Source organism: Homalodisca vitripennis, chromosome 3 (genome assembly GCF_021130785.1).
Source record: "Homalodisca vitripennis isolate AUS2020 chromosome 3, UT_GWSS_2.1, whole genome shotgun sequence".
Classification (NCBI taxonomy): Eukaryota; Metazoa; Arthropoda; class Insecta; order Hemiptera; family Cicadellidae; genus Homalodisca; species Homalodisca vitripennis.
Genome location: NC_060209.1, coordinates 151076810 through 151098245, shown reverse-complemented (window position 1 = coordinate 151098245; position 21436 = coordinate 151076810). Strand labels below are relative to the sequence as shown.

Sequence of the window (21436 nt, the reverse complement as noted above, 5' to 3'; positions counted from 1 at the left end):
ATTGATCACAAAACTTCTACTGAACCTTTTCTCTGTCTTCGATGGGGACTTATTTTAAAATATTTACTTAATTCACATATTCCAAAACAGAAATTACAGTATACACTGACATTAGAAACAAATCCACCTCTCTGCTTTCTACCAATCTTGCTGCAATAAACCGATGATCGTAGATCAAAAATATGTAAATGTGAAACCTCATTTTTCTCACAATTTTTTTTCTCACAAAATTTATAACACATGTTTCTCACTAACGTTTAAGCCAATTTTGTGTTAGCTATGATAGTAAAAATAACATTATATTTTGCAAGAGTTAGTTTTAAATTAAAATTCTTCATTTGCATTTTACGTAAAAATGCTAATAATATTCGGTTATTTATTAATAGATTTACAACATGAGTCATGCTTAAAACCTATATTCAAGTGCATAAGCAAGTTTCTCTTCATATTGATCGAAGCCCTTGGATCGTTCTAGAAAAGTATCTCGTTTATAAATATAAAAAGGAGGAATATAAGTTATGTCTACCTTCATATATCAGTAATATTGTACATACTTGTAAAAACCAACTTTGTAATAGGCTCCTCTTATTCCGAACGCTTTAAGTGAGAATTTTTATATTATACTCTTGTTATTATTATGTTATATGGCTTGAATATATGGTACTTAAAGTAAAATGACTTACGGTCACAACCACACATGTGCGAAATTTTACCCCGCAACATGTACGGAGATTGGAATGATCAGTAATGAATCAGTGAATGAATAAAGTATATATTTTTCTTTCGAATATAACCAAATCCAAATAGAACAATAAAATACTTGCCAACAAACAACATTGTAGGCCTACAAGAAAATTCACCACGAAGCTCCCGAATGCTTAACTCACCGAGTCCCTTGTAACTACTAGGATACATATTTTTTACATATCATTGAACATTGTTTATGTATTATTACCGTATGTAAATCATTGACACTTTCTCGGCAAGGTAAATAAAATTAAAAATATTTGAAGGTAACAAACTTGTAATGTGCAAATATTTAAAAAAATATTAAAAATGTATTGTTAGAATGCCAAAAACATTTAAAAGCACGTTTAGATCGATTTAATTAATATATTCTATTAAAATAATTTCATAACAAAACTTATACGGAAGAATCATTTAGTAACTGCAGTATTATAGTGCCCTTGTGTATTTTAAAATCAATAGCAATTCGTATGCTTTTGATACAGCTACAATCTAAGAGATTTTCTAAAGTATTTTATTATATTTAGGTAAATTAATCTAATTACAGTTCAGAAAAGGCCCTCATACATCTCAGGTATGAGCATATTGAATTTGTTTCTAAAATACATTATAATGTTTTGCCTTTATTAGATTGCTACATTTTGGGTATCTCGTACGTTCAATAGATCTTAACAGCATTTTGATAATCAAACTGAAAAATTATGAAAGAATACATAATTTTTCAATCGCCATTTTAAGCTGACAGCCGAAGTTTGCTAAACCAGAGGAGGTGAAGTGTCTTCACTCCTGAAGAATTATTGAGTTGCTGGATCTGTTGAGTGCTGGGAAGTGGAAAGTTTTCTGCGTCACAATTGAAACATCTTTGTACATAACGATAGTAATATAACTAATAATTTATTCTCTTTTAATATACACGGAATGGAAGTTTCTTAAAATACTTGCTTAAGGTTTATATAAATCTCCTTAGTTCTTCAATCCGTAAATCACTAAAAAAAAGCAAGAGAATCGTAAGATTGGCGTTACGAGTATAAATATAGTTACAAGTACGTTGTAACTATAACTGTTTTTAAGAAAGCTATATATCCAGGAGTTAAAATAAAATAAAATAGTTCTGACATTAATACGACCAAATTATTCGTTTCCATCTCTAGATAGTTTAATTGATCTAAAATAGTAAAATTTTTGTATAAACGTTTTGTTTTGCCTTATTCATAAACGTAGGTAGGTCAAAATGTTAAAGAATTTATGAAAAACATTCTCCTTAATGCCACTTTTAATAAATGACATATAATTGTTTTGTTTGGAGAGCTATTGGTTGTAAAATTTATCTGCTGAACGTGTTTAAAGTCAAATATTTCTTCAAAAATTATTTAACAATGGCAAAATGGTTATGTGGCTATAACATAACATAAAATTTAAATTTAAATCGTCTATATGTTATAAAAAATCAACTGTGTTATTTTTATTCACATAATATGCACTCCCTACAATAAATATAAATTTTTTCCATACTCAGTCAGAGGTAATAACAGTGGTTTAATTAATAACAGAAAATAATTAAAAGTTGAGAGGTGTTCGTTTATAGAGAGTTTTAGGACGGTTAGTCTCTTAATACCTTCCAAATCAAACTAAATAGTGCTAATAAAAAAACTTTACTCTAGCCCCCATATAAATATAAACAAACGTATTGTGTAACACTATTTTGCCATTACAAAATTAACTAACGCCAGTGGCTTAGTGGTAAAAATCATGAAGATAATTTATATGTTTCTGGAGCTTAAATGTTTGTATTCATTCTGAAACTAGGGATGGAATCTTAATTAATCTTTTATGTGTAGAACGGCTACACAAGTTTTAACAACAGAATATACTGTTGTTTATAGGCTAAACAAAATTATTGAAATAGCCATGTGGAATTTTCATTTTGTTTAGGTAGAATTATTAGTATATTAATAAATCCTAAGGACAAAAAAGTGCCCACTAATATATCATATATGTTATTTTAGGCCCCGTGGATTTTGTATTTACTTTTGTGTGCAAATTTATGATTGGAATATAATTTTTGTTTACAGTAGTCTGAACCTATATACCTTTTTCATTGCTACTTATTCCTAACAATTATAAAATCATAAGTTATTGAATTATGTATTTTTAATTAAGAATTAATTAATATTACTCAGATATTATTGATATTTACGTTGTTTCGGAATTCTTTTAAAAATATTATCCATAAATTAGTTGTTTTTAAAGTTTTGTCTATTAATTGTTTCTTTACTACTTGCCAGTTGTGTAAGATAAAAAATAAACCGTGTAATATATTACATCACGCTCTGTTAACTTAACCCACTTGTAAGGTAAGAAAATAAATATTAGGCAACAGTAACAAATCGTAAATTTAATAACTGTTCTTTTAAATGCATAGTCATATATTTCATTGATTTTATGCAATTACAAGTAAAATAAAGTGTTTTAGGAGATAAAAACAGTCTCTCATTGGCAACAATGTACAAGTTTGAGTTGTAGCCCACCTAGTAGAACTTAGCCGAGTCGGAGGAAGTTCTGATCCCCAGGACGACTCTTTTTAAGCATTGAAGAGGGAGGATCCAAATCGGGAAGAAGAGAAAACTCAGGCCCAACGATCACATTGGGAATCCCTGCTGAAAGTAATGAGGAATGATACTCAGGTTTTGGTGGACTATCAAAGCGAATTTTAGTGAATACATAATCTACTGAAGAATCTTCTTCTGCAAGAGGAGCAGCGGTTGATGGTGCGTGACTCAAAGATCGCTTCTTTCTACTGGTGTAGTCTTCCATCTGAGAAGAAAATCCATTTTCTGTACCGTCTGAAAGCGAGGAAAATGGAGTTATAATGTGGCCTTCTTGTTCGTACTGGGGGTACATTTCGTCTTGAGTGTCATAGAAGTTTGGTACAGAACGTTTCAGCCTTTGAGGAATGAAGTCAGTAGTTAATGGGTCTTCTTCGGGTTGACCTGGAGAGTTTCTTCCGAATCTGATAAAGCTGTCATCTTTGTTAGGAGGTTGCCGCCCAAAACGGAGCAAGTCAGACTGTTTAGATTTTGCTGCCCTTTTGAAAATGTTATTGGAAGAGGTTTGATCATTGAATAAATCTGTGGTGCTGATAGTAGGATCTTTAATTTCTCCAGCATCTTCTAGATCTTCAACAAAATGTGAAAATCCTTGCTTACCATCTGACTTTCCGAAGCGCATGAAACTGTCTTGTTTACCTCTTCCAAACCTTATAAAATTACTATTACTCTTTGGAGTGATGGAGCGCATTGCAATTGGTATGTCAATATCAAATCCTGCTGATGAGCTCTTTCCAAACCTCATGAAGTTGTCTTGTTTGCCTCTTGCTTCTCGTAAAAGTTCCGGATCAACGCCTTCATATTTGTTAAACGTGTCCAAAACATCACTTTCAAATTTTCTTCCGAACCTCATGAAATTGTCTTGTTTGCCCCTACCAAAACGCATAAAGTTATCTTGCTTACCTCTACCAAGCCTCATAAAATTGTCCTGTTTTCCCCTACCCAAGCGCATAAAGTTATCTTGCTTCCCTCTTCCAAATCTCATGAAATTCTCATTGGGACCTCGTCCGAACCTCATAAAATTGTCTTGCTTTCCTCTACCGAACCTCATAAAATTATCAGTTCTCCCTCTTCCGAATCGGATGAAGTTGTCTTTTCCTCGCATAGATCTCAGAAAGTTTTCTTCTTTACTCGTTTCCACGTCCGGTGAAGAATCATTTCTCTCTTCGGCTTCATCTTCCTCCGTATATGCTGGACTTGAGCGGCCGAACCTCATGAAGTTCTTGTCCAAGGGGCTCCTCCGCATCAGAGGGTCTACCATGGAGGGATCGAACCGTTTGCCATCTGTCCCGTGCTGGATCAGGCGCCAGTGGAGCAGGCATAGCAGCAGAACACATGCCCTCATCTCCTTCAATCTGAAACAAACAACATTGTGTTATTGTAGTGAAAATTTGTAAATCTTTTGGGAACTCTTTAAAATATCTTGCGTACCAATAACGCTGCCAGCTTTTCCTGGATCTGCATCCACAAAGTAAAATCTGTCAATACAAAAGAAGATATATGATAATATCAACCTAAACATTGATTCATTTTAATAGCCATGAAATAAATAAATTAACCTACATAAAAGAGCCAAAAAAAGTGCCAAAAAAGTGCCTCGTAGTTCAGTAGCACTGAGTGAAAAGAAATTTGAAACAAGTAGGTTAAAAGTTGTAACATGTGGTTAACATACACAAATAATTAAACCTTCACACAATCTGTTCCAGTAGGTTTACTGGTACCCTATAAATGTTATTTTTCCATTGGGATCCAGTGATATTCCACTAAGATTCCTCTTTCATGTGTTTATAGTATTTTATATGTTTTCCTTATTGAATAGAATGAAGAAGATTCAGAATCCATAATAGACTCTTTAATTAACTCTGGTTTTTGCTCTTGGGCTTTCCCCCTATTATATGTTGAGTTAGAGGATTTTATTTCCAGAAAAAAATAAAAGTTTGTTTAACTTTCAGTGTGTTTTGTACGCGGAAAGTTTTTTAAAAATGGCCTTAAAGTATAGAGCATTTTTGAGTCAAAGAGGTTATGTTAAAGGGTGAATACACTTTGTACACAACAATCTAGAAATGTTATATAACGATTAGATAAATGAATGTGGGCTAAAATTGGTACCTCAAACAAAGAATACGTTCCTTTAACCACCAAAAAATGTTTTCTTATGCAAAATGATCTGAAAATCGTATAAATGGTTACGTTTAGTACTGGCTTGTTGTATTGTGAAGAAAATGCTATATCAAAAGGTTTCCAAACAGTTACCTAGCCAGAGAGGTAGTAGAGGTAGAAGTTCCAGGTTAATGTCCTCCTATGTATATTATACTATTGTATTAATAAATTATATCATGCTATACGAGACGATAAAGCATCCATGATGGATCCTCCGTGTAAAATTGGTTTTACGTGACTGTGCTGTACTCCTAATTCCGGAAAAAAGTGAGGTTAATCTGTTAGACCGAACATTGGTTCTGTCTAAGCCACGAGGCAAATCTCAAGACTTCTATTCGTGGGTTCATGGAGCCAAAATGTTATGGTTATAGAGGTTACATGGACATTTTCTTATATATTTTCTCACCTTTGAATTATTCTGCGGAAAGGCAAGTCACGCTTAAGAAAGCCAAGTGATCCAAGGGAATTCCAAGCCAAGTGAGCCAAGAGGATATAGGTTACAGGCAACAACAATTTTAATTTTTTCACCTTTGAATTATTTTGCGGAAAGGCAAGTCACGCTTAAAAAAGGCAAGTGGTCCAAGGGAAGATGTAATTATCCAGTTAAAGGAAATTGAAATAGAATTATTGGGAAATCTCGCGACATTGGAGAGGAAGTGTTCGTAGTTAGGAATAAGATTCCGGTTAGAACTACTTTTGAAGAATTAAATAGAATGTTCAAGTAGTCAGTATTTCGTCTAAGGTATAGAGTCTCCTGCAACAGTTATTATTATCAGCCCTGGATGGTTAACATTTTCAGGAACAGAAATATTCACAGCATTTAATGGTTGATTTGATTTGCCCACCCATTGAGTTGTGTGGGAAGAGTATTTTAAATAAATACGATTAGTGTTGACTGGAGAAGGACTGTTATAACCAATAACCAAGAAGGAAACCACGAGAGGAAATATTATCGCAAGGGATTGCTGAGGAGGTTCGTCAGTCCTTAGATAAACTCAGCCAGTTACAAAACCAACACTGAAACCCACGCTAATACCCAGCGGCCCCACACATGTGTAGGTAAATCAGAGTCAACATATGTCGAATCTCTGTAACACACGTTTCTCCATGCCAAAATAATAGATTCCAAGTTATACAGGTCTGGTTACTACCATTAATACGATAATTTAACAACATTTCATATTTAAGGTATATTGATGTGTTTCCTTTGAAATATTTGAAATATACTCCATTAAAATTCTGTAACTTAATGGTCATGAAGCCATACGTCGAGACTTTAACATAAAAATTAAACATTAGAAAACATGTGTTTACTATCTTAACAAATTTCACCAAAACTAGGGTTTATTTTATACAATTCAAATACTAACTTTACAGACTAATTTAAAAATTAAATAGTTAATTTTTTTATAGTGACCTAGTAATAGCAAGTGATGACAAGACTACATAATTAATCCGGAATCATTTTACATAATGATAATCTCATAATCGACCGTGACTTGATTTCCTTCTAACGATCTAACAGTTCGGAAAAATACAGATGAATCAATGACAATATGCTTCAAATTATTTAATAGTATAGGGTCTTGTGATTTTCTTGAAAATAGCATAAATAAAGTGTGTAGTTCAATTTTCCGTTTAGCACTGAATTTTAAAAATTACATATATTACAAGTCTTGTATATTTAATGATTAATATAACGAAAATATATTCATTATTTAAGGATTTTGTTGAGAAGGGTGTGTCAAACTAAGTCGTTGCTCAGAAAAAGAGACTTCATTGTTTATACCGGAACAGGAAGTGTTTTCGGAGTCTGTATAATCTGAATCCGTCTGTGGATTCCTTTAAAAAAACTCTTCCCGGATTACTACCTCATTTCCCGCTCAAACTGCTGGTTCCTGTTTCCATTTACAAACGCCCGCCGGTAACAGACGAAATGTGTTTCAGAAACATTTAAAGTTTAGACATTTCGTAACAAGTTCATGTACTGTTTTCTAGACTAATAATTTTTTTCCCAAATTAACAACGCACTGCTGAATGTTTTATAAAGAAATTAAACAAGCAAAATTTTACGGATATACTCGTGTACTTAAATGTTCAATGATGTTCAGCTTGTTTTTTGGTCAGTTGCTGAACTTTTTGATAATGGTGGGACGTTGAAGTGTAGAGAGTAGGAATCTTACACATATAATTATATTAAACAATTTTTTTATAGCTCATATATTAGGAACAAAGAAATAAAGTATGTTTACAGAATATAAAATAATAAGATATACTTTACAATGACCTAGCTCTAGATCAGCTCTAGAAACTCGAAGTTTAATATTCGAAGATCATAAAAAAGGAAGTGAATTATAATAATAGTGAATCTTTTTTTATCTCAGTGGTAGGATTTTATTATTCAAAGAAACATTTGATTCTTTGGGAAGGAACTGTATTTGAATATTTCTGGTTTTTTAATAATAGTTGATTATATTGCTTTTTTCTACATGATTATAGTTTTTCATTTAAGAGAACGTTTTAGTCTAAGAATTGATAAGAATAGAGTGTTTGAATTGTTGTCAAGGGGCCTAAGGGTATCACATGTTTTAATAAAAACTTGATGGTTGATTGAAACTATTGCTTGAAGATCATTTTAAGTTTGCAATATTTCAATATATCATTTTATATTGATTTTAAGTTTTGTTAATATAATAAGATTCAATTTGAATTAATTTTAAATTTCACAAGATATTGTAATTTAGTTAATTTTATTTCAAAACTTGATATTTTTTATTAGGAAGTCAGACTTTCATTCCGATGAAATATTTTATATCATTTTTAGATAATAGCCTTTTCTAAGGAAAATTTTGAAATAATTTGTAGTTCTGTTTTACTGTAAACTTTTGTGTAATACGTAAATGATGATAAAGGAACTGTCTTTGACCATTTAAACTTTAAAATTGCACAATAAGCTTAATTCTTTTTAATCAAAGAGTAAGTTTGACTGCATTATATTGGTTAGAATCGACTTAGAACTTAAGTGAACTATAGCCTATAGCTCTGACCTTGTTAAAAACTTTATAGTAACGTTATTGTTTATTCATTCTTAACACCAGATTATTTGCGATACAATATACTCAGACAATCAACTACACCTTGCAGATAGAACAATTCTATTACTCAGTTTATAGAGGAGCTGGTCTTGACGGAATTCTGTTTACCCTACGACGAAAACAAAACTATTCATCCGAAACAAATAAAATCGACACCTTTATCCATTTTCTTGAGAAGCTAATACCATTACGAACCTGCAAAACTACAAAATAGTTTCCTTATGTTTGTGTTTAAAATACATCTCAATTGTACTGCAAAAAGTGTATTGAGAAAATGCAAATCACGTTAAAAAATACAATTTATAAAAAATATGACCACGGTAACTAACATCTTGAAGGAGCATTATTTATTGTAGTAAAAAGCAATGTAAATATTAAACTATTTATTGGATTTAACAATGGAAAATGTGGATCGGTGACTGTTTGTAATTTTAATCGTAAATGTGAAATATAAGTAGCCTATTTTATACGTTACTTAGCCCACTGTAATATAACCTGTATTCTACAAAGGTGTTTACGTTATGACTAACCAGCAGATAAGTCAGCCAATTTGTAAGAATGACTGCATACACTTTTGGAAAAATATTCTCAAATCAACCTTAAAATATTGATGTAGATATAAATAAGTCTCAAAAATAAACAAAATGGGGATGCCGACAGCAATGCATACTTTAAACGACAACAAGTCATAGCATTGAAATAACCATGTATTCTGTTAGAAATTTTAATAATTATTGATAATTTATATTCAGTTACTTCAATATGATGTTAGTAGCTTACAAAACTTATTTTAATGATGGTACGCCGGTATTAGCCCAAAAATATAATTTATTCAAATTGAAATCCGTTTACGACTACGCACTGTTAACAACTTTGATCAAAAGGCCTCATAGGCATTCCAGAACAACGAGGGATACATTTCTTTTTCGACCAGTCTTCTACACTCGGATTCTATTTTGTGAAAGTAAATTGGTTTGAGATAATCCTACTTAAGAAATCATAAACTGTTAATTAAACCATGCATTGTGCATAACTTTAATTCTATGTATACATAGCTAGCTACTTTAAAAGTTTTAGTACATTATTCAATATGTTTTCAGCGTTAATGCAAACGAGCGGCGTGTACGCATAAAGAGAATCAAACCGTTATTAGAACAAAAACCCACCATAAATTTGTGCGTTTTACTATAAATATTTCTGCTTAAGGAATGAAAGCACTTATAGGAACACATCCAATAACGCCATGTAAACCAAAAATTGTAATAAAAAATCACCATTAAAATGTTATAATCGTATTTATAAATTGTGGGAATAAATCTTAGAGATCAATTTATTTTCAATTCGGCTAATTATTCTGATTTTTCATGTAAAATCAGAATCAAAGTGAAAAAAAATTATTCACATCCTATTATTACTTTTTTTTATCCAAACATATTTATATGTGACGTTGAGCCACATAAACCTTCTGTTTAATCATAAAACATGGTTTGATGTATTGAAAGAAACTGTTGAGACTTTTATGATTTAAATTTAACAGATTTAAGTGAAATTTAAACATAACATTTTATTTGATGCTTATTGTATAAAAGACAAATGTTCCTAATCTGTCACTTTGGTTGCAATTTTTGTATTTAACGATTTTCGATCGCTTACAACATGTCAGAGCAAGCCGTCCATTCAAATTGTCTACCATATTGCAGGGTGAGAATGCATCGTGTTTATCATTGTAAAAGTATAGTATTGATAACAATAATTTAGACGAGAATTGCAATAGTGTTTTACTGCAAACCAAAACTATACTGTCTCTTGGATCATCCGGTTAGTATTTTTAATTGTATACTTTAGAGGCCAATAGTATCCTTAATTACAAGAGCAAATGACACGAAGATAGTTATTTTACTTAATAATCTTTTACCTGACGTAAGGAAAGTATACAATTTTCATTCTTGATGTTAGAGGCCAATTACAAAATGTAGAAAAATATGCATATGAGAACGTCTCATTGACCCTCAAGGATGTCAGAGATGATTAAGAAAATCTAGCAATCTAAATTACAAATTTGAATTTTATTCAACGAGTTGCAAATACATAGAAGAATAGCTGGGTCAATTTCAAGAACTTTTAGGCTCCTCAGTTACAGCTGATTAAAGTGATTGAAACCGCAAGGTTGACAAAATATAAAAAGAATTAAATTTCGAAGTCAATTACATACTGTTTTCCCGATTACAATTAGTTTTGTTATTCTCTACAACTAACAAGCTTTACAAATTTGGTTGGCTAAGGATACAATGAGTAGACCCCTTGATTTAAATTAAATAAGTTCATGGCTTGAAGGACGTTCGTTACACCGGCTAGAGAAGGTAAGACAATGCATGTGTGTCAAGATGTCGAGCCAACTAGTATAACAGCCCCCGGTCACTCCCCCAACCCCCAACCACAACGACCACCACCTGCGTCAATGCCTACACAATAATAGCAAAGCCACAAACCATACAAGTGTGGCTAATAGAATTACACAACTGTCTCATGATTCTTAAAACACCTAAAACATAATTACACGATATATTTCTTATTAAGTGATACAGGCCAACCTAATTACATTTGGTAAGTTATTATACAGGCAAAACGCTGGATGAAATCAAAGAAAGCACTATTATTATTAGCAATATAGCAATATAATTAAATTAAAAAATTACTTCTGTACATTTTAGTAAAACTTTTAAAATTATATTAATTTGATATTTTTTATGAAAGTTTCCATAATAAATCATAGAACTTAAGCTAGTTAATCTAAAAATTAATTACCAATGTGTTGTTGATAAATGTATTGTACTTTGGTTAAATTTTAATATATTAAGCTTACTCATACAAGCTACCGATGATTACTTACTTTACGATTACTAAATGACTTGTCATCATCTTACTTCTTACTATAGTATTAATACAATTCCTTTGTTGATAGATTGAACAATGAGATCATCTATTAACAATATATCTAAATCGTAGAGAAAGGTTGAGGTGAAATATAGGTTAGATAGTGTTTAATAAGAGAAGGAATTGTATGCCAGCACTACTTCTTTCCCAGAACTTGCTTCCATGTTAGATAAATCTGTGTTATTTTCCTGGAAGGAGTTATTCTTCATATACCGAGAATACGTTACTTGCAAAGTTTATAAAATAATACCAACGTATTCTTTACTCTCGCCGCAAGTCTAAAATGGGACTAACAGTTGATTAGCTAATTTCATATACTTTCAAACTATAAAGAATCGTAAATGCAACACTTCAGAGATTCTGATGTAGTTTATTAAATTATTAAACTTACTTCAATAAATGCAATGCATAATTTTAAAATTTTTAACATAACTCCAATTTGGAAATAACTCTTTTGGAGTGTTTGTTTAGGTATGTGATAATACAGTTTTAATCTAGGCAACTAATTATTTATTCCAGCATCGAACATTAACATTAGGTAATATAGTTAATGAATATTGGTGTGGTACTCTTTCAAAATGCTCTATTAATTTGATTTTGTACAATTTAGAACCGTAAAATATTGTACTCGTAATAAAAATAATCTTAAAAAAAAACATGTCGTACCGTACTAAATGCTTTTGTTATTAATTAATACAAAGGAAAATAATACAACAGCTTGATAATATTTTAACTGATTGTATATCAAAGAAAAATATTTGATAAATAACTCATAGTTAATTTAAGTGTTCATGATTTATACCAAAGAAAATATAAAAATATCATAATTTAAAAGATCTCAAAATAGTGAAGATGTTTTATTTAAAAAACGCCCTTAGAGTTAGGAAATAGTTAACTGTTGGGTGTAATTTTCATTTGGGAAATAAAGTTTCTCAATAACTCCGATAACATGTAAGTGTTAGTTGCTCGTTATAAAACTTTGTGAAATATGTAACCATTTAACATGACACATGCAATATTTCAACATTTCGTTTGAGTGATTTTATTAAAGACATACATTTAATTGATAGCAGTCTGAAAAGTTTTAATATAAAGGGCCCTTTAAGACCACTTCAAAAGATTAAGAACATTAATTTCAGAAAAGTATTGCTCCTCTCAAGGGAAGTTAACGAAACGTTATATTAATTTTACGTAAATTATAATTTGAAAGAGCAAATATCTTTATATACAGTTACTTCAACATTACCATGTTCATAGACACTATGTATTTAAAGTAAACTCTATTTTCAGAGATTTAGTTTTTATTGTGTTTTAAAGGAATGGAACAATTGAAGTTACACTATAATGCCAAGAAAACCGTTTAAAACTGAAGATAAGTGGGTCGGGAAATTTCATAAAGGGATCAACCGCTTAGTAACGAAACCCCTCTCTGAATGGGAGGATTGAGAAGAAGAGTCCTTGTTACTGTAGGCATCACTTTACTCACAAGCTAATACTTTATATATTGAAAAGAATGGGGTGAATCCTCTGCAGGAAATCCAAACCTTCCTTCCTAGTAATATAATAAGACTATCGCGTTGTAGATATTTGAATCAAAATAAGATGTAGCGTCCTTTGTAATCTAAAATTTAAAATACATTCTTAAATATTCTTTATAATTTTGAATAATATGCCTTAAAAATATTAAAATTCCTAATTAAAAATTGTATTGGTCCATCTACATATATAGTTAGTAAATTTGTACAAAGGTAAAATATTGGTATAATTAAATTGCAATAAATTTACTTTTGTGAAGTAAGTAATTTACTCCACTCTATATATAGTTATATAACACTGCATATATAATTGATAAAAAATAATAATAATAACATCCATTTATTATTTATTTATTTACATTCCAACGGCAATACACCAATTTACACTTTACAAAAACGTTGATGGCTCATGTTAAGAATAAAACAAAACAGCAACACTTAACGAGTAAAACAAACAATTGGATATAACACTAGCTATGCTACAAAATGCTTAAACTGTGTATATGTACTGTTATGCACACATGTAATGCAATGCAATGCTTCCAACTAAGTCTGACATTGAAATACTTAAACACTTACACAACGAAGAAATCCGACAACTCTGCCACAAATGCTAATAATACGGTGACTAGAAAGTACTACGAATTAGATAACAGAAAGAACAAGAACAACGGACTTAATAATAACTATAACAAGGCAAAAATCAGAGCAATGAATAACAAACGAATAACAACACCATAGAATAACAAAACTATAGAGAATGTGATTAATAACAAAAAAAAAATTGCAATAAGACTATGATTATGATTAGAAGAGATGACTAATGCAGGTCTGGGCTGGAGTCCGCAGCAATGCATTTGATGGCTCGAAGGGATGTGGAGAAAAAATCCACAGACGAGCTAATGTCGTTGCCGAGTCGCATCAATCGTGGGATGGGGTATAAAAAACGATTTTAACGATTTTTTAACGATTTTATTCCGAATAAAATCGTTAAAATTATATTTTTGGTACTGCTTGTGTCTTACTTGCGCAATATTAAAAACAGTCGTTAGTATTTTTATGACAATAAACGTATTTCGAACTCACCATGATTCAATATTTGTTTTTGATATATGTTTTTGGAATATATAAAGTCGCTTATGGTTTTAAACATAATTAATTAGTAGAAAACAGTTATATATGTTATTGTTAGGAATAATATTTCAAAGGAATGTCTACTTCTAAAACACTTTTCAACTATAATTCAATTTTGTATATGTTACAGCATTATAAAACTGTAGTATTTAAATCTAAATAATGTAAGCTTATTGTAATTTTTTAACGGGAATTTCGAATAAATATTACATTTGTAGTGTTACAGCTTATGATATATAGATACAATGAAGCCTTGATTTCTATACAATTATTTATTTGATTTTACTAATATTTAGTTAGTGTGTAATATATTCAAATTATTGAAAACGAGATATTACGATGCTGTTTTACATAAATATAAATATACATATAAATATTTTTGTGGCATTTACTAAAATATACCATTTTAATTTTGTGTAAAATATCAAGTTAATTTGAGTTAAATATACATTAAATTAACAATTAACCTTATCAAAATATGGAATAGTTTTAATTATGATTTCTTGAGATTCTTACAACAGTGTAAGTGTTTATTCTTACAGAATAAACATACCAAATGTTGAAAAACAGTTTTCTAAAATGCATTAAACAAATTCCGAAAACGGTGAATTTCTCTTCCATAAATTTAGTAGGTAAGCAACAGTTACTTAAGATTTTCATAACTATAGTAAGATTAATTGAATTTTGCTGCTTCTTGAAAAAGGCTATCTAGCGGCAAAACTAAATAAACCGCAGTTATTATATATAATAGTATTAATCACATTATTTTAGTAATTTGAGGCTGTAAAAAATTACCAACCTTTCAAATTTAATTACTCAAATTATTGTCATGACTGGAAAATTTAAGTAGATTACAATTCTAAACAACAGAATTTCTTGCAGCGCTATCTACAAACCGCCGCACAGAACTAGCTTTACCGCATAAAGTTTCCGCGCACACAATCCTCGTGTGGATGAATGATCTAGTCTCTCGTAAAGTCAAAGACTTAAATAAGCTGTGAGTATCAAACAACTTAGAACTTTATAAGAGGTTAAGAAGTTACAATGTATACAAATATATTCGAAGTTCACCGCCGATTATTTTGAATACCGATATACATTATTCTAACATGTAACTGGGGTATGCAATTATGCAATTACGTTGGACTTCTGGGGAGTGTGGCAGGAAATCTGTACGTAAGCTCCACACAGAGCAGCTCCGCCAGTTCGCCTATCAGAGAACTGATAAGGATTAAGTAGCCCGGATAAATCCGACCCTCTTTAATGTTTTCAGCCTCAATTTACGTGCTTTCATCAATAAAACAGTAATTTTAATTTTAGTACAGGAAGATTTATTCGGATAAATTTCTTACGTTATTAAGACGATTAGAAATATATTTAAAATTGTATTTTACTTCTACTTGGATAAATAATAAAAAAGAAAGACGATGTTTTAGAAGTGGCAAAAAGAAATACAGTCAGTACAACTAAATTGGGATTTTAATTGTAATTTCCCCATAGACATTGTAATGTAAAGCATTAAAATTTCAGTGAACACCTAGCAACTTAAAGCACGCAAGACATTACCCTGTAAATATGCATATCCTCTTTCCGCGTATGAGCTCATCTCTGTCTGATGCCTATCTGATCTCCCTGCTTTATAAAATTGACTAGACACTTTAACCCCTGACTACACAGACAGAGAAGGAATGCTGTAAGCAGTCAAGTGAACGTTTAGATGGATCAGATCATTCATGGAAACAATTATTGACTATTCTTACTGATAAAAAGTCGGTGAATTGTGAAACAAATGACGTAAATAGGTTTGTGGTGGAAATTCTGCGGAAAATGGTGCTTCCTCAGCTATAATAATCTTTGACTCAGTACTGTTTATTAACTAAGTACTGTTAATATAGAAATTGTAAACATTAGTGCTTATGGCCATTAGCAACAGTACCATTAGAGAGGTAAGGATTCTAACTGGTAGTGGATAGCTTACCACTCTTTATACCACATAGATTCCGATAGAAACCTGCATTCTTATATGAACGCTCGTTACAATATTGTTTGAGCGCGGTGAACAAACTGTCACCGTTCCGCTTTCTGTAGTCACTATCACGGTTTCTGGAAGAGCGTAACGGTGTTGACTGTGATATCCACAACTTTCATAGTGTCGAGTTGATTTTTGATTGGCTGAGCGTTAGCAGAGCCTACCAATCGACGGCTGAAATAAATTTAATTTCTGTCTGGCTGTCTGTCTGTATGTCTGCACTATTTATGGAGAACATAGAGACCATAAGTATTTGCAGTGAACATCCAAAAATCTAAATTTGAGACCCTTGAACTTATTGATATAGATCTCATAACTTGTGTTTTCACTTATGGCCAATTTTATGGTACATTGCAAAGTGAAGCGCCCAAGTTCGTTAAATAAAGTTCAATCAAGTGGAATTTCCATAAATAAATATTCTATTTAAGCATTTATAGAACCACAAATTACTCAGATGTGTTTTAAGAGTTTATGGGCAAGGCAGGTCCAATAAGTTTAATTATAAGTCTGAATGAGTTTGAGAGTGGAGTGAACATACGAGCAAAAACCGTATAGCAAAAACCGCTGTGTAATGTATAAGGTTTACATTAATAATGAAATTAGGTTAAGAGAATTAGGATCACATCGAGATTACTTACATTAGTGGTTATGATAAACAGATGGTTAATATCATACTGGAATTATGTAAAGCTTGGGGTAATCCTGCCCACTGGATAATGCTAAGTTAGTCAGAGATGTAAGCTTATTGGTAGCTTGAGATTACGTACGTGTAGTAGTGATAATGAAGGAGTAATTGCATTTGTTGTGTCAACTTGTTAGCTTTCAAGCTCCCTCTTGTAATCTCTAAAAAGGAAATCGTTTGTATCATATAAAAACAATTATATAAAAATCATATCATAAATCACTAACTCACATTAAATATAAATTTATCTACATTTTTATACAAATATGGTTTCAACACCATCAGCACCAAAACACACCCCGTATTTTTTCACCCAAACTATATAACGCTGTTTGGTGCATCTGATTGTGTCAAAGACATACATATATATATATATATATATATATATATATATATATATATATATATATATATATATAAAGACATGAATACAGTAAATTATTGGTTGAAAGTAACTCATATTTATATAAAATCCAAGATGGACTGAACTAATAACACTGTTTTAGGCTAAAGAAAAGATCAACTGTTTAACTGACAATACACTGAAGAAAACTGAAGAACATTGTGGCTTAGAATTACGGCTTTTAGTATAAACGCGCTGAGTAAGTAACCGCATTAACTCCGAACGAGAACGAATAGTGACCATTTCTATAAAGAGTGTTTTGGGAAAAGACATTAGGACCTGTGGGAGGAAGTTAGTTTTAAATGGAAGAAGAAACGAGGAAATACGTTCCACCACACCCCTACAAACCTTGCACCTCCGCGTTGGGGATGCGATACAGCCGTCTTTATTTAATAATAAAAGTTGTATTATTCCTTTACAAGCCGAAACCACTCAGGATAATACCAATAAAAACTAAACTAGTAAAAAAATAAATATTTATCAAAATTTGTTTGAAAATTGTTAGTAAAGTGAAATATTTTGTAATATTAACCCTACATTTATTCAAGTAATCTTTTTTATTTTATTTTACTTAGTGTTATTTTTTTTAATTATCTGCTCGGTTATTAAAATATTTAATGGGTTTAAAATATTTTAAATTGATTTAAATAAGTGAAAATAAACAAAAATATTTCTAAAAATAACCGCTAAGGAAAACGAAATACACTATTGTTAGATGAACATATTTCAATATATCCAAAAATATTTCTCCACACTTCTTGAACATCCTGTTTATGTATATTAAAATGTTCAAAAAAATAATTTTACGGCTTGCCACAGATACTATCATTTAGATGCAAAGAAACTGTGATCGTATTACAAAGTTGACCATGCACCAAACCTCCGAGCCCTTATAATTTAGAAGGTACTGTAGCAATATGAGCCGATTCGCCTCTCACGGGTACTTTCATGTATAGATAATGATTCATAAACCTTCAATATTCTCTAGGGGCACTGTGTTCTGTAATGTCTCAATTACTTTCGCTCGACGTGGGAGGTTGCTTAAATTATAATCCGCTTTTCGGACAGGGTCTGGTTTAACCTGAAGTTGTGCCGCAGTAGAAGTAATAATTTTCAACTGAATTTTATACAACACTTTAAAAGGAATAAATATTCCACCACCCAGACCCGTATCAAAATAAAGCTCTACAGACCCGTGTCAATGGAACTCTACAATGACGGCGGTATCATTATAGAAGGTCTTCCAATATTAAATATTCATTATCCATTACTTGTATTCATTAACTATTTGTATCCTAATATAGGAAATAATAGGTATTATTCGTTAGTTTTCTGCTTTATGTATTTATTTGTGTTATATAACACACTGCAAGGTACAGTATACACAAGGCTAAGTTCATTCTGCTGAGTGTTCTCATTGTTGAATGCTCATACTCCGTAGAGGGGGGAGAAGCGACCTGGCAGGTTCTGACGTGCACGTCAACGGATGTATTGTCCTCTAATGTCAATACACGAAATGGCTGCGCCTCGTTCACTACCAAAACCAATTTTTGTAATATGTTATAAAACCAATAATTTACTTAAGAACAGTTTTGGAAAATTCCATATACCCTTTTCTACCTTATCGAGAGTATAACAACATTCAAAGACATCTATCACATTTTTGGAGTGGTTAGAATGTTTTCTTATCTTATAATTTCTTAGAAACGTTTTTTATTAGCCTTATCCTTAATATGTTTTTGGGTACAGTTTGTATACAAAAGCGGTCCAATTGTTCTCATCCAAAAACCACTTCCAAAAATGTCCACTTAATTTCGCCGAATATGACCCCCAGAGCCAAAACCACTCCCCTCACCCCATTCCAAAGCTTCTACGCCATATAAAACTACTGATGGAAACGATAAGTTCCCGAAATACGCCAAATTAAATTGAAAAAACTTGATACACAAATTTATCTTCTAAAATTGTTCTGTTACTTCTGTTTACTTAAAATTTGTATTGTAAAGAATATTTTTATACCTTGAGTGGTTTTAGAGGTATTCTTTTAAATTAAATTACATAGTAGCATTTATAAATATTTATACTACAAACAAATCGACCTACTCTATAAAACTGAGTTGGAAGGTTCATACAAATACCAACGTAGCCATGTCCTATTAAAAAAATAAAACATTTTAGCGAAATACTGCACCAGACTTCAAACACCCACAGTATATTGATCCTACATTATGTGGTTGGTGCATCATTATAGACCCACATCGTCTTTGATGTCTCAGAATCGGTGTATAAATATAGAATGACACGGAGCAACTTTTGGATTGAAATTAGCTAGATCAAGTTTGGAAGTTAATTTAAACCAATTTAATGTAGAAATATTGTTTTTTAATGAGTAGCGGTTAAAAGTATATATATATATATATATATATATATATATATATATATATATATATATATATATATATATATATACTTATATACATATATATGTATATACCATTGAAGGCTTCGTATGGCTCATAGTAGTAACTTGATGGTTGTCTGATTCTATCCTGAAAGTTAAGTTTTGATTGTATATTACTGCATATAAATAATTAATGTAAGTTCGTGTTTGGTTTATTTTCGAACTTTAAATTTGATTTAACGAAAAGCTTAATACACAATGTGACATTATGTAACAGGTTATGGGCACACACTCACTCAAGAAATATTTAAATGTTTACTCAGATTTTGTAGTAAATCCAAGATACTCCCACCATGATCTGTATAAGAGCTTATTCACAACACGTTGTGAACATTTGTCAATCACGCGATAGCATACATCGAATAATAAATAAATGTATGTCTCGAGAAGACATACATTTATTATTTCTTTCTCTCGTAGAGCTGCACTAGATTTTCTCTGTTTAATTTATAGTTAAGTGCATAATTCTAAATTTGAATTCATCATAATTATTTTACTGTTTTTTTCTTTTTTTTTTAGTTCGTCAGGGATTCTATTTACAAATAAATTGAACTAACCTGTAATAATATTATTTACTTTAAAATTTTAGGTTTTCTAATTTTTTAAAACATTTACTCTTTTATTGTCACGTTAAATTATTTAAAAAGCACATATTGAAAGTGAAATACAGCATATATTGTGTTTTTAATACCAGGCTAATACACAATCCCCGATACCCCATTTTGAATTTATTCTCGTGAAAATAAATATTAGTTTGCTACTTTTATGAATGTAAAACTTATTACAATACTTACTTTAAAAATACCTATTTATACTGCCATTGAATGTTGAAGGAATGTTTTAAGTACAATTTGCTTAATTATTGTTATTAATAATGTGTACGAGGTCTGTGTACAAATTTAAAAGTAAACATAAGAAAAATTATGAAATATAATATTACGTGAATATAAAACAGGATTTAGGAAATATTAGTTTTATTTTATCTGCTCTTTTTTAAATATAAAACTTGCTTCTTATTTAAGAAATATTTATATATATTTTTGTCTTTTAAATATTTGTTAAGTAAAGCATTTCTGAACGTTAAGTCCATTTTAAGAAGAAATCTTATTTTGAAGTCTAAATTTAATACTGGTTTAGAAATACACTGTATTTACTTGGTTATATTTTGAATATTTTAAATGGAACATAGCTACGTTAACTAATCATGAAAATGTTATACTTTATTACGACTATTGAACAACTACCTTATAAATAAAACTTAAAGGTAACTTGCAACTGGTAAAACATAATTGTGGCCTACATACTATGGCCATTGGTCGAGATTTTCAATGATCACAAGCAAAGATAAAGCGTGAAATGCATTTCAAACTCTATATTATGTTGCAAAAACATTAGAGCCTCGCCCTACCCTTTAAACGACTGATTTATTTTTGATCTTATGATAGGATTAACGATCAATATGAAACGTGTCAATGAAAAAGTTCTATTAGTGTATAGTCGCAACTATCACTATAATTTTATTAAAAGGCGAGCCAGCTGCACCTTGTTCAGAGGGTTCAATAAAAAAAAATCAGTGTAAGGCTTTGTAATAAATAAAGGTTTGGAAATAAATCCTATATTTTCTACACGAGTTGTGGGATTGTTAATACA

General features: G+C 30.8%; 1 protein-coding gene across 2 annotated transcripts in view; it reads right to left on the bottom strand.

The window, feature by feature from the left end:
• Positions 1-3127: 3127 nt before the first annotated feature.
• The window catches only part of LOC124357646 (FMRFamide neuropeptides), a 158072-nt gene continuing 139763 nt past the window's right edge, over positions 3128-21436 (bottom strand). Inside the window, exons 1-2 of one of the 2 annotated variants that reach the window (XM_046809622.1) lie at positions 4785-4806; positions 3128-4708 (exon numbers count right to left, since the gene is read on the bottom strand). In XM_046809622.1, the coding sequence (XP_046665578.1) occupies positions 3286-4698 (1413 nt within the window). In that variant the 5' untranslated portion in view covers positions 4699-4708; positions 4785-4806 and the 3' untranslated portion in view covers positions 3128-3285. Of the gene's footprint in view, positions 4709-4784; positions 4807-21436 lie in introns of those variants that run through there. The other variant, XM_046809621.1, reaches the window with a different exon arrangement.